Here is a 14,719-nt window from a genome sequence, read left to right as displayed (position 1 = left end):
GTCTGGAGATGCCGTGGAGAACGTTCTGCTGCCTGCAACATCCTCCAGTATGACCGGTTTAGCGGTGGGTCAGTCATGGTGTGGGGTGGCATTTCTTTGGGGGGCCACACAGCCCTCCATGTGCTCGCCAGAGGTAGCCTGACTGCCATTAGGTACCGAGATGAGATCCTCAGACCCCTTGTGAGACCATATGCTGGTGCGGTTGGCCCTGGGTTCCTCCTAATGCAAGACAATGCTAGACCTCATGTGGCTGGAGTGTGTCAGCAGTTCCTGCAAGAGGAAGGCATTGATGCTATGGACTGGCCCGCCTATTCCCCAGACCTGAATCCAATTGAGCACATCTGGGACATCATGTCTCGCTCCATCCACCAACGCCACGTTGCACCACAGACTGTCCAGGAGTTGGCGGATGCTTTAGTCCAGGTCTGGGAGGAGATCCCTCAGGAGACCATCCGCCACCTCATCAGGAGCATGCCCAGGCGTTGTAGGGAGGTCATACAGGCACGTGGAGGCCATACACACTACTGAGCCTCATTTTGACTTGTTTTAAGGACATTACATCAAAGTTGGATCAGCCTGTAGTGTGGTTTTCCACTTTAAATTTTGAGTGTGACTCCAAATCCAGACCTCCATGGGTTGATACATTTGATTTCCATTGATAATTTTTGTGTGATTTTGTTGTTAGCACATTCAACTATGTAAAGAAAAAAGTATTTAATAAGAATATTTCATTCATTCAGATCTAGGATGTGTTATTTTAGTGTTCTCTTTATTTTTTTGAGCAGTGTATTTTTAAAAAAGACACGAGGATTGATTATAAAAAACGTTTGACATGTTTCTGTGGACATTACAGATATTATTTGGAATATACATCTGCGTTGTCATGACCGCTGGATTTCTGAACATAACGCGACAAACAAACATCAGTATTTTGGGTATAAAAATAATCTTTATGGAACAAAAGGAACATTTGTGTAACTGGGAGTCTCGTGAGTGAAAACATCCAAAGATCAAAGGTAAACGATTAATTTGATTGCTTTTCTGATTTCGTGACCAAGCTTCCTGATGCTAAGTGTACATGATGTTATGCTATGCTATCGATAAACGTACACAAACACTTGGATTGCTTTCGCTGTAAAGCATAATTTCAAAATCTGAGACGACAGGTGGATTAACAAAAGGCTAAACTGTGTTTTGCAATATTGCACTTGTGATTTCATGAATATTTTTTTGTAATATTATTTGACTGTGCTATTCAGAGGTTGCTGATGAAAATTATCCCACTAATGGGATGGGTAGCGCCAAGAAGTTAAGAGGTTAACAAACTATAGTTTTGGCAAGTTGTTTACGACATCTACTTTGTGGATGACACAAGTCATTGTTCCAACAACTGTTTATAGATTATTTCACTTATAGGCCTCCCGGGTGGCGCAGTGGTTAAGGGCGCTGTACTGCAGCGCCAGCTGTGCGATCAGAGACTCTGGGTTCGCGCCAAGGCTCTGTCGCAACCGTCACAACCTGCCGCGACCGGGAGGTCCGTGGGGCGACGCACAATTGGCCTAGCGTCGTCTGGGTTAGGGAGGGATGTCCTTGTCTCATCGCGCACCAGCGACTCCTTTGGCGGGCCGGGCGCAGTGCGCGCTAACCAAGGTTGCCAGGTGCACCAGCGACTCCTGTGGCGGGCCGGGCGCAGTGTGCGCTAACCAAGGTTGCCAGGTGCTTCCTCCGACACATTGGTGCGGCTGGCTTAAGAAGCAGTGCGGCTTGGTTGGGTTGTGTATTGGAGGACACTTTCAACCTTGGTCTCTCCCGAGCCCGTACGGGAGTTGTAGCAATGAGACAAGATAGTAGCTACTAAAAACAATTGGATACCACAAAAATTGGGGAGAAAAAAGGGGTCAAATTTAAAAAAAGAGATTATTTCACTTATTATTGAGAGCATCATTGTCGGATCCTGTCGGGTTGCATCACTGCCTGGTACGGCAATTGCACCCCAGCCCAATGCATCGTCGGGGGCACACTGCTTGCCCTCTACAGCACCCGCTGTCACAGGAAGGCCAAGAAGGTCATAAAGGACCTCAGCCACACTACCAAAGCCTGTTCACCCCCCTACCATCTAGAAGAAGGAGACCGTACAGGTGCAACAAAGTTGGGACCGAGAGACTGATAAGACTGTTAAAACAGCCTCCGCCCAATACCCTGCCTTGAACATTAGAGACTGCTTTGCCTTACGTAGTCATTGAACACTGGTCACTATAATTATGTTCACATACCGTTTTTCCCACTTTATATGTACAATTGAAGTCAGAAGTTTACATAAACAAGTTTTAATGACCCCAACCTAAGTGTTTCAACAGCTCCACAAATTTCTTGTAACAAACTGTAGTTTTGGCAAGTCAGTTAGGACATCTACTCTGTGCATGACAAGTAATATATTTCCAACAATTGTTTACAGACAGATTCTTTAACTTATAATCGTAATTCCAGTGGGTCAGAAGTTCACATACACTAAGTTGACTTTGCCTTTAAACAGGTTGTAAAATTCCAGAAAATTATGTCATGGCTTTAGAAGCTTCTAAAATGCTAATTGACATAATTTGAGTCAATTGGAGGTGTACCTGTGGATGTATTTCAAAGCCTACCTTCAAACTCAGTGCTTTTCTTGACATCATGGGAAAATCCAAAGAAATCAGCCAAGACCTAAAAAAAAAAATAAAGACTTGTAGACCTCCACATGTCTGGTTCATCCTTGGGAGCAATTTCCAAATACCTGACGGTACCACGTTCATCTGTACAAACAATAGTACGCAAAGGACAAACACCATGGGACAAAGCAGCCGTCATACCGCTCAGGAAGGAGACGCGTTCTGTCTCCTAGAGATGAACGTACTTTGGTGCGAAAAGTGCAAATCAATCCCAGAACAACAGCAAAGGACCTTGTGAAGATGCTGGAGGAAACAGGTACAAAAGTATCTATATCCACAGTAAATTGTGTCCTATATCAACAACCTGAAAGGCAGCTCAGCAAGAAAGAAGCCACTGCTCCGAAACAGCCATAAAAAAAAGCCAGACTACGGTATGCAACTGCACATGGGGACAAAGATTGTACTTTCTGGAGAAATGTCCTCTGGTCCGATGAAACAAAAATAGAACTGTTTGGCCATAATGACCATCGTTATGTTTGGAGGATAAAGGGGGAGGCTTGCAAGCCGAAGAACACCATCCCAACTGTGAAGCACTGTGGTGGCAGCATCATGTTGTGAGGGTGCTTTTCTACAGGAGGGACTGGTGCACTTCACAAAATTGATGGCATCATGAGGAGAGAAATATGTGGATACATTGAAGCAACATCTCAAGACATCAGTCAGGAAGTTAAAGCTTGGTCGCAAATAGGTCTTCCAAATGGACAATGGCCCCAAGCATACTTCCAAAGATGTGGCAAAATGGCTTAAGGACAACAAAGTCAAGGTATTGGAGTGGCCATCACAAAGCCCCAACCTCAATCCCATAGAAAATGTGTGGGCAAAACTGAAAAAGCATGTGTGAGCAAGGAGGCCTACAAACCTGACTCAGTTACACCAGCTTTGTCAGTAGGAATGGGCCAAAATTCACCCAACTTATTGTGGGAAGCTTGTGGAAGGCTACCCGACACGTTTGACCCAAGTTAAACAATTTAAAGGCAACGCTACCAAATACTAATTGAGTGTATGTAAACTTCTGACCCACTGGAAATGTGATGAAAGAAATAAAAGCACTCTACTATTATTCTGACATTTCATATTCTTAAAATGGTGATCATAACTGACCTAAGACAGGGAATTTGTACTCGGATTAAATGTCAGGAATTGTGAAAAACCGAGTTTAAATGTACTTGGCTAAGGTGTATTTAAATTTCCGACTTCAACTGTATGTGTAGTCTCTCTCTCTCATATATATATATATATATATATATATATATATATATATATATATATATATATATATATATATATATATATATATATATATATATATATATATATATATATATATATATATATATATATATATATATATATATATATATATATATATATATATATATATGATAAAACCATCCCAGCGCTGCAGATTTTGCTGCGAAGAAAACCACAAGATTTTTGATTTGGTAGCTTGTTTTTGGTCACAGGTTCAGGAATGGCTGTAGAATTGCAACATTTACCTGGAACCAACTGTGCAAATAGTACTGCTCTGTGATTTGAAAAGTCAGTCAAATCAAACAATAATATAATCTTAGCAAAAACATGTATCTTTCATTTACAATCTTTAGAATTTATGATAATAGAAAGGTTCAGAACTGTTGTGAAACACCACAGCACAGTTGAAAAATATTTGGCAAATAGAAATCAAAACTGGATGATGTTCGGAGATAGATGGGAGGGGTTGAGCTGAAGTGTGAGACAAAAAATAACACGATAACTAATGTATAATATACTGTGTTCGTAAAATGTATATAGTATGTATAAGCTGGAAGTAGAAGCCTAAGTGTTGTTTTTCATTAGTTTACTCTAATTAGGGGAGGGGTGTTAGGGTTAGGGAAAAATATACAATGCCAAGTGTGTGCAAAGCTGTCATCAAGGAAAAGGGTGAATCTAAAATATATTTGACTTGTTTAATACTTTTTTGGTTACTACATGATTCCATGTGTGTTATTTCATAGATAGTCTACACTATTATTCTGCAATGTAAATAGTAAAAATGTAAGAAAAATTATTGAATGAGTAGGTGTGTCCAAACTGTACTGGTACTCTATAAATGGGGGATAGGAAATTATGCAGACAATTACGTTGACGGAAGCCACAATCTGCAATATTAAAGCTTATCACCCCCCCAATATAAAAACAGCAGCTAATCAAATCAGCGACATTTGTTGTTACGGAAAACAAATAATGAACATTATGCCAGAGCAGAATTGTCACTTTTTTATTGTCTGAAAAGTTACCAATTGTAGCTATCATCATGTTACTGTAGCTGTGTTCTATGGCTGGAAAGGGTTGCAGTAGATAGAGCTTCATTAACAAACCCTAGTGGTCATACAGACGTAATAGGACCATTATTCTACATTGTACATTGCCATGGAATTTTAAGATCTTTTGAAAACGTTTTAACGCGGTTTAAACATTAAGCAAAATGTTACAAGACGCCTGACTGCTACGCCATCTTGGACTTAAGTTGCATGGACTCGCTCTGTGTGCAATAATAGTGTTTAACATGATTTTATGACGACTACCTCATCTCTGTACCCCACACATACAGGTAATTGTAAGGTCCCTCAGTCGAGCACTGAATTTCAAAAAGATTCAACCACAAAGACCAGGGAGGTTTTCCAATGCTTCGCAAAGGCCGGTTATTGGTAGATGGGTAAAAAAAAGCAGACATTGAATATCCCTTAGAGCATGGTATTAATTATACTTTGGATGGTGTATCAATACACCCAGTCACTACAAAGATACAGGCGTCCTTCCTAACTCAGTTGCTGGAGGACGGAAACCGCTCAGGGATTTCACCATGAGGCCAATGGTGACTTAAAAAAAACCAGTTAGAGTTTAATGGCTGTGACAGGGGAATGGAACAACAACATTGCAGTTACTCCACAATACTAAGCTAATCGACAGAGTAAAAAGGATGCCTGTACAAAATACAAATAATCCAAAACATGCATCCCGTTTTACAACAAGGCACTAAATTAAAACTGCAAAAAATGTGGCAAAGCAATTTACTTTTTGTCTTGAATGCAAATCCAATCCAACACATTACGGAGTACTGTGCATCATGTTTTGGGAATGCTTGTAAATCGTTACGGACAACAACAAAAAAAAAGTGGTCAACAGAGATGTCCTGTTCTTTCAACCAATCGATTGGTCAAAATGTTTAAACAAATTTTTCCATATACAGTGCCTTCAGAAAGTATTCAGACCCCTTGCCTTTTCCACATTTTGCTACGTTACAGCATTATTCTAAAATTGATTAAATAAACAAAAATCCTCAGCAATCTACACACAATAGCCCATAATGACAAAGTGAAAACAGGCTTTTAGAATTTTTTGCCAATTAAAAATGAAAAACTGAAATACCTTATTTACATATGCATTCAGTCTTTGCTCGAAAATGAGGTCAGGTGCATCCAGTTTCCATTGATCATCCTTGAGATGTTTCTACAACTTGATTGGTGTCCAACTGTGGTAAATTCAATTGATTGGACACAATTTGGAGAGGCACACACCTGTCTAAAAAAAAGGTCCCACAATTGACAGTGCATGTCAAAACAAAAACCAAGCAATAAGGTCGAAGGAATAGCCTGTAGAGCACCGAGACAGGATTGTGTCGAGGCACAGATCTGGGGAATGGTACCAAAACATTTCTGCCGCATTGAAGGTCCCCAAGAACACAGTGGCCTGAATGCCAATCGTCACATCTGAAGGAAACCTGGCAAAATAACCAACTAAAATAGCCCCCAGCGTAAAGTCTAAGTGTTGTGTGTGTGTGCGTGTGTGTGTGTGTGTCACATGAGTGAGTCTAAAGTTCCTTCAGGCAGAGCAGCACTTTCCTAATCTAATAATGCTGGGACTATTGGCAGTTGAAAGGACTGAAGAGGAAAGAGTCCAGAGAGAAAGGCCTGATGGCAGGGAAAAATGGAGGGGGCTAAGGGGGAGAGGGAGAGGGACAAGGGGACAAGACAAAAGGGGGAGGGAGAGGGACAAGGGGACGAGACGAAAGGGGGAGGGAGAGGGACAAGACGAAAGGGGGAGGGAGAGGGACAAGGACAAGGGGACAAGACGAAAGGGGGAGGGAGAGGGACAAGGGGGAGGGAGAGGTCCAAGGGGGGGTAGGCCAAGGAGAGGGCCAAGAGGGAGGGAGAGGGCCAATGGGGGGTAGGGACAAAGGGAGGGAGAGGGACAAGGGAGGGAAACCAATGGGTCCATCTCCTCTGTATCATGTTTCTTGTAGGATGACTGTCTGTATTTCAATGTCTTTGATGAAGTTCAGGTTCCTGCTCTTTAGGCCAAAGGCAGACGACCTCAGACCTTGGATATTCCAGGATGAGATAGTGAAGGCTTTGTGTTCCATAAAATGTCCAATGTTGTTGGTCGTGTGTTTGGTCGTGTGGCTGAGAATCTGGCTTGGGCTAGTGTAAGAGTGGGGGTTTGGCCAGTTTGCATGCTCATGGCCTGTGCATATGTGTGTGACTTCCATGATGAGGCCCTCTTGTGAGGGTGTGTGCATGGGGTGGGCAGGAGGGCCATAGATCTGATCTGAGGGGGCCTAAATGGAATGTGGACATGGTTGACTTGGGGGGAGGTTATGTGGTCGATGTAGGCCCTCTTAGCGTGGGTCCTCTATGCATAGGTCCGGAGGGGGCACTGCTGCCTTGTATAGGTAGACCTGGTCATAAAGGCTGTTCAAGTCCAGAGTGGAGTGGTGGGCCAGGTAAACATTTGGTTTTGAGGCACAGTCACGGGAAATACTTGAGTTTAACAGCTGTATGGTAGCAGGATATTTCTGGTAGCAGGGTGGATATAAGCATATTCCATAAGGAGCTTCATTTTGTGCTCTTTTCGTGCCTTATCATTATTTTCATACACAGGGCATTGTATTTTAATTACCTCTGAACAGCGGGAGGCAGCTTCTAAGGCTTCTCCATTTGGTTGGAGTAGACTGTGCGACTCTAGCCCAACAATGGAAAGGGCTTTGAGACCTCTCACGTCAGTGCTAATTGAAGTTGTATCAAGCTTGGCAGCCTTAATTTAGCATTCAGTCCTTATAAAGTAAAGTATTTATTTTTCTTCCTGGCTTTTGGAAATAAAATATAGCTTTAGACTAAACATTACTAACTCAGGTCCAGGTTGGATGGTGTTCAGGTTTCTGTTGTTTTCCAGAGCATTTGCTGTATAGTTTTGGAATAATAATATTTGGTAGTTGTAAACCTTTCAGGTGATTCCATAATTCTGTCCAAAATCAGGTTGTAGGTTTTGATTTGGTGTGAAGGTTGTTTTGTACAGACGCTACATAATGTATTTTGTGTCTGTGATGAAAGAAGACATCTTATTCACCTGAGGCAGGATATGGTTTGGTGATTAGTGAAGAGGATGTTATGTCATAGAAGCAGCACTGAAGAACAAACAGAGTAGAGACATTGGCTATGACGACGCAGGCACTGACCCATTCCTCCCTCCCCCCTCTCCTTTCTCTCAGGTCCGTTTAAGGACTGCTACCAGGTGCGCCAGGCGGGCCACAGCACCAGTGGGATGTACCTGCTGAAGGCAGAGAGTAATGAACAGCTGATCCAGGCCTGGTGTGAACACAGCTTAGACAATGGAGGCTGGACCGTGTTACAGAGAAGGAAGGATGGATCGGTCAACTTCTTCAGGAATTGGGAGAACTACAAGGTGGTGTAGCGCAGACGATCACACACTGACACACACCGAGAGAACAAAAGTATCTGCATCCATCGGTCTATTGTTAACCACTGAGCCATTGGAGCTAACCCATGGCCTGTAAAGTCCAGCCCTCTCCCTCAAACCTCCAATCAGCTGTGACCCCAGCAGGGACAGGGAGTGGCTGATGTAAGAAGCTCCACGTCCCCCTAATCTCCCCTCCTTTGTTACATAAGCAACACCATTCCGCCAACACACTCTGGGCTGCTAACACACTCCATCACTCTGGAGAAAGCCCTGGCCCTGCCAATGTGTGCGTCTGTGTGTGTGGTATCTGTGCAGCCCCCATAGTCTTTCTCCCCTGTCACAGCCAGTTAATTCACCTTGACTGGGAAAGCAGAGGCAGAACTTTGACACATTATCGTCTCCAACTGAGATTCAACATGTTCCATTGATTCTGAAGGTTTGGCTTCCTTTAACATGATGTGGCGAGAAATCACATTAGTGGAGTCTACCGACTGACTAACCATTTTTGTCCTCTGAGCGTGACTGTATCTACTGTCTGCAGATAGAGGTGTGGTTCCTTCTGCTCCTGACTAGAAAAACTGCTGCCGTTTAGGCTAGTTGGTGGATGACCGGAACATTCTAAATGCTTTAGGTGTGAAACTACACAACCACCACACAACTCACAAACCTTTAACCATTTACTAGAAACCCTTGGAACCTGGAAAGCATATATAATATAACCTGCTGTGTCTCTCCCCCTACAGAAAGGCTTTGGGAACATAGATGGTGAATACTGGCTGGGTCTGGAGAACATCTTTAACCTGGCAAAGCAGGGGGACTACAGGCTGCTGGTAGAGCTGGAGGACTGGGTGGGGAAGAAGGTGTATGCTGAGTACAGCAGCTTCCGCCTGGAGCCTGAGAGTGAGGGCTACCGCCTGAGACTGGGCACCTACCAGGGAAACGCTGGAGACTCCCTCAGCAGCCACAATGGGAAAATGTTCACCACGCTGGACAGGGACAAGGATGTTTTCTCAGGTAAAACAAGGGAAAAACAGTGTACGCTAGAATACAAGTACAATACTGTACTAGTACACCAACACACTGCTATGCTACAGTTTCCCAAGCACACTGTTGCTCAAGCTTCTCTGTACTGTGGTCCATCTCTGTAACATCTCTGCTCAAGTGACAACTACCACTAGAATATTCTGTACCACTAAGCCTTTCTCTCCTCCTCTCCCATTGCTAGGTAACTGTGCCCACTTCCATAAGGGAGGTTGGTGGTACAACGCCTGTGGTCAGACCAACCTGAATGGAGTGTGGTACAGCGGAGGGGTTTACCGCAGTAAGTTCCAGGATGGAATCTTCTGGGCTGAGTACGGAGGAGGATCGTACTCCCTCAAGTCTGTCCGTATAATGATACGACCTATCGACTGAGCCTGGAACAGTCTCCACCCCACTATCTATGCCATGACCTTTGACCCATCCTAATCCCAACCCTCCCACCCTGTGACGTCTCAACTTCTCCACCAAGCTACCCATCATCACATTATTTTCCTTCCATACATTTTTAAGCGGAGCAGAGAAGCTGTTTAACTGTCGAGACCCAAATCAAACTGCTTCATGGAAACCCTGGTTCTTCTTCAGCCTCTCTGAAGGGAAGATGACAGTGTTCTGCTATTGTTTCAGCTGTGCTTCTATGGAGTCCTCTCCTAGCATGGCCAGACAGCCATATGATAGTGCTGTGAAAGACAGCAGTGGACAGACAAAGTATGAACTCTAACACAGAGCTAGCTGCCACAGCCTTCTACAACAGTCACTATGTTATACTCTGTATGGTCCTCCACAATGTCAAACTTCAATACGCTATGAAGGTGGTTACATTAGGAATTTCAGATGCTTATTTCACACATGTTGACTGGAAAATAAATGGTTAATTTTGCCTTTTTATTTTGCTAATCTCTAGCTGGGTCTGTTGCTAGTGAATGCCTTTCTTCACAGCGTACTAAAGATTGAATAAGTTCCTTATGATGTCATCAGTTAAAAACGTTCCACAGTCAGGGTTGAGAGGCATGCCCGCCCCCCCCCCAGGCTGACAAGACTTGGTACAGTCTTCATGTACATTTAACTCTCACCCCCTCTCTCGCTTGCTTTGTTTGGGCTTGTTGTTTCAGGGTTCCCACAGAGAGGAAACGGATTGTAACAATGTGCTTTGTGATGTGAGAACAGCCCAGCTCGCTTTGGTATGTAAATATATTTGGTTTTATTTGCGAGAGTTAATTTAAGACGTATGATTCTGCTGAAGCCAAATGTTTCCTCCATGGTCTCTCCCTTCTGTTATTTATCAACGTATTTATAATGAGTATAGTCAGTCACGCCCTGCTCAAGTTAACCCTGGTATGGCCTTTCTGTTTATTCCAGTAAAAAATTATAATAATAATAATTTCAAAAAAATAAAAAAAAATTAAAAAATCAGCACAGACAAACGTCAAGTTGACGGAGGTAAATACCTGCCATGCTCTGCCATCACTTTCCATGTAGTTAAATACTAAATAAAACGGTTTCTAAATACCCTCTGTCCTCACCACGCCTCACCTGGTCCGTCTCTCCTTCAACCACGCCATGGCAAACAGACAATAACATCCAGGACATTGAGTGAACATGGTGTACAGTCAGTCAAACTAGTAAGTCTGCTCGGTCACAGCTGGCATTTACATTATACGTTTGATTACAGCGCTGTATGAATGAGCTGTAAGGAACAGAGAAGTAGTAAAAATGGAGGATGGGTCTTCTATGGAGGAGTTCATAATGAAAGAATGCAGCCGTGGAGAGTAGAGGAGGTGAAGTGAGGGGGAGAGAGAAGGAGGACAGGAACACTTTTCTAAAGACAAGGAGAGAAGGAACAATGAGAACCACATTTCTGTAGTTCTACATCTGCATTGCTTGCTGTTTGGGTTTTTTGGATGGGTCTCTGTATTGCACTCTGACATCTGCTGATGTAAAAAGGGGCTTTAAGTACATTTGATTGATTGTAGTTCAGAGAGCGAGCAAAAGAGAGCTGGTAGTCTGGGCTACAAAGATGTAAAAATGGAGGGAGAGAAAGAAAATAGGGAAAGATGATACTGAGGTAGAGGGGAAACGAAAGATTAACAGAGATCAGCATAGCGAGGGCATGAACATAGCGGCTAGATGGAAGACAAAAAGGACAAGGACACAGAAGAGAAAGGGGGGGGGGGGGTGAAAAAAGACAGGAGGAAGGAGGGGGACATTCGTTCCATGTAAAATACTCGATTTCCAGTTTTACAAAGACATACAGTTGAAGTCGTAAGTTTACATACACACAGGTTGGAGTCATTAAAACTCGTTTTTCAACAACTCCACAACTTTCTTGTTAACAAACTAGTTTTGTTTGGCAAGTCGGTTAGAACATCTACTTTTGGTTTACAGAGATTGTTTACAGAGATTATTTCACTTATAATTCACTGTATCACAATTCAAATGGGTCAGACATTTGCATACACTAAATTAACTGTGCCTTTAAACAGCCTGGAAAATTCCAGAAAATTATGCCATGGCTTTAGAAGCATCTGATAGGCAAATTGACATCATTTGAGTCAATTGGAGGTGTACCTGTGGATGTATTTCAAGGCCTACCTTCAAACTCAGTGCCTCTTTGCTTGACATCAAGGGAAAATCAAGAGATATCAGCCAAGACTTCAGAAAATAAATTGTAGACCTCCACAAGTTTGGTTCATCCTTGGGAGTAGTTTATAAAAACTCCTGAAGATACCACATTAATCTGTACAAACAATAGTACGCAAGGACAAACACCATGGGACAAAGCAGCCGTCATACCGCTCAGGAAGGAGACGCGTTCTGTCTCCTAGAGATGAACGTACTTCGGTGTGAAAAGTACAAATCAATCCCAGAACAGCAGCAAAGGACCTTCTGAAGATGCTGGAGGAAAGAGGTACAAAAGTTTTTTAAATTGACTGGAGGGGTTTTGTAAGGTACAGCAGCTACCTCAAATGAGAACAACCTCTTGTTAACAGAGCAAGCTTGTTTGCCTGTTTGTACTATAATTATTACACATCTCTGATTTGCACACAATCAGATGAACAAACCTCTACTTTACTTGCCTGTTTATGAGACAATCACAGGTGGACAAAGAGCTCTCATAGGATCAGGGTTCCACTGAAGAACACAGAAACGGAACACGCACACAAACACACTTTTCACTAATCTGTCTTTTGACCATTCAGATCAGCTCTGAAAAAGAGCTGATCGGTAAAAAAAAAAATTACGTGGGGAAAAATATCAAAATTGTGCTGCCTATGTGAACGCAGCCTATGAAAACAATCAGAGGGAAGTCAATCAATCACTGCACACACACACACACACTTTAGGATATGGCTGCTTCTATGCCAGCACTGTGCCTCCCTCGCTCTCTCATCCTCTCCCTCAGTTTCTTTCTCTAACGACGTGGTAGAATTGTAGCAGTAGAGAATGACCGAGTATTAATGCGTTTCAGATATGCTGTACAACATACACAGCATCATTTTCCCCCCAGTCTGCCAGAGTAGCTCAGCCTAGCACCCTACACAACTTTCACACAAAACCTAAAACATTGATCTGTACTCTGAAACACATGTGCCTGTGCACACACACTGTTTTAGCTCTCTGTATTATTACTTTCCTCACTTCTCTTCTATAAAGCCTCTGACAGGGATGCTGGCCAGGCTATAAAGAGAAACGTAATGCCATGTGCTCAGAAATGACACCAGCATGACTGGATCTCTCTCCACACACACACAGTGTGAAGATGCATGCAAATATATAATGCTGTGAAACAGCATGCACCAATCTGACTTCTTGTCTTTACAGAGCTGAGAAACCCCTAACACCTGTGTGTGTGTGTGTGTGTGTGTGTGTGTGTGTGTGTGTGTGTGTGTGTGTGTGTGTGTGTGTGTGTGTGTGAGAGAGAGAGAGAGTGAGATTCCTGCCTTTCACATTCATCCTGTGTGAATCACAACATGAACCAAAAACATGAGTGAAGTATGGTTTTAGCTTTAATAAAACAGGAAACCTTCAATCTAGCCCTCAAAGAACACAGGTAGAAAAAACAGGCCTACAATAAAATCCAGGAAAACAACCACACAGACAGAGACCGTGTGAGAGAAGGGCCGAGAGAGAGAGAGAGAGCGAGAAAGATTGATGGTGCTCTAGTTCATAGGGGATTCCTGGGGTTTGTTAGTGTTCAGACAGTCTGTGCTGCCAGCTCCCAGAGAGGAAAGGATGGAGCAGAGGAAACAAACAAAAAGGATGGAGCAGAGGAAACATAAAAAGGATGGAGCAGAGGAAACAAACAAAAAGGATGGAGCAGAGGAAACAAACATAAAAAGGATGGAGCAGAGGAAACAAACATAAAAAGGATGGAGCAGAGGAAATAAACATAAAAAGGATGGAGCAGAGGAAATAAACATAAAAAGGATGGAGCAGAGGAAATAAACATAAAAAGGATGGAGCAGAGGAAACAAACAAAAAGGATGGAGCAGAGAAAACAAACAAAAAGGATGGAGCAGAGGAAACATAAACAAAAAGGATGGAGCAGAGGAAACAAACAAAAAGGATGGAGCAGAGGAAATAAACATAAAAAGGATGGAGCAGAGGAAACACACATAAAAAGGATGGAGCAGAGGAAACATAAACAAAAAGGATGGAGCAGAGGAAACAAACAAAAAGGATGGAGCAGAGGAAACATAAACATAAAAGGGATGGAGCAGAGGAAATAAACAAAAGGGATGGAGCAGAGGAAATAAACAAAAAGGATGGAGCAGAGGAAACACAAAAAGGATGGAGCAGAGGAAACAAACAAAAAGGATGGAGCAGAGGAAACAAACAAAAAGGATGGAGCAGAGGAAATAAACATAAAAAGGATGGAGCAGAGAAAATAAACATAAAAGGGATGGAGCAGAGGAAATAAACAAAAGGGATGGAGCAGAGGAAATAAACAAAAAGGATGGAGCAGAGGAAATAAACAAAAAGGATGGAGCAGAGGAAATAAACAAAAAGGATGGAGCAGAGAAAATAAACATAAAAGGGATGGAGCAGAGGAAATAAACAAAAGGGATGGAGCAGAGGAAATAAACAAAAAGGATGGAGCAGAGGAAATAAACATAAAAAGGATGGAGCAGAGGAAATAAACAAAAAGGATGGAGCAGAGAAAATAAACATAAAAGGGATGGAGCAGAGGAAATAAACATAAAAAGGATGGAGCAGAGAAAATAAACATAAAAAGGATG

The 14,719-nt window shown here is 42.7% G+C and overlaps 2 protein-coding genes across 5 annotated transcripts in view; one reads left to right on the top strand and one right to left on the bottom strand.

The window, feature by feature from the left end:
• angptl1a (angiopoietin-like 1a) overlaps nucleotides 1–11,001 on the top strand; it is a 40,292-nt gene extending 29,291 nt beyond the window's left edge. For both annotated transcript variants that reach the window (XM_021604206.2, XM_021604207.2), the window contains exons 5-7: nucleotides 8,233–8,426; nucleotides 9,185–9,455; nucleotides 9,667–11,001. In XM_021604206.2, the coding sequence (XP_021459881.2) occupies nucleotides 8,233–8,426; nucleotides 9,185–9,455; nucleotides 9,667–9,854 (653 nt within the window). In that variant the 3' untranslated portion in view covers nucleotides 9,855–11,001. The remainder of the gene's footprint in view (nucleotides 1–8,232; nucleotides 8,427–9,184; nucleotides 9,456–9,666) is intronic.
• Nucleotides 1–14,719, bottom strand: part of ralgps2 (Ral GEF with PH domain and SH3 binding motif 2) — a 134,526-nt gene that overhangs the window by 55,005 nt on the left and 64,802 nt on the right. The window lies entirely within an intron of this gene.

The sequence above is a fragment of the Oncorhynchus mykiss genome, chromosome 5 (assembly GCF_013265735.2).
Source record: "Oncorhynchus mykiss isolate Arlee chromosome 5, USDA_OmykA_1.1, whole genome shotgun sequence".
Classification (NCBI taxonomy): domain Eukaryota; kingdom Metazoa; phylum Chordata; class Actinopteri; order Salmoniformes; family Salmonidae; genus Oncorhynchus; species Oncorhynchus mykiss.
The sequence above is the reverse complement of the archived record's forward strand: the minus strand, read 5'-3'. Positions and strand labels throughout refer to the sequence as shown.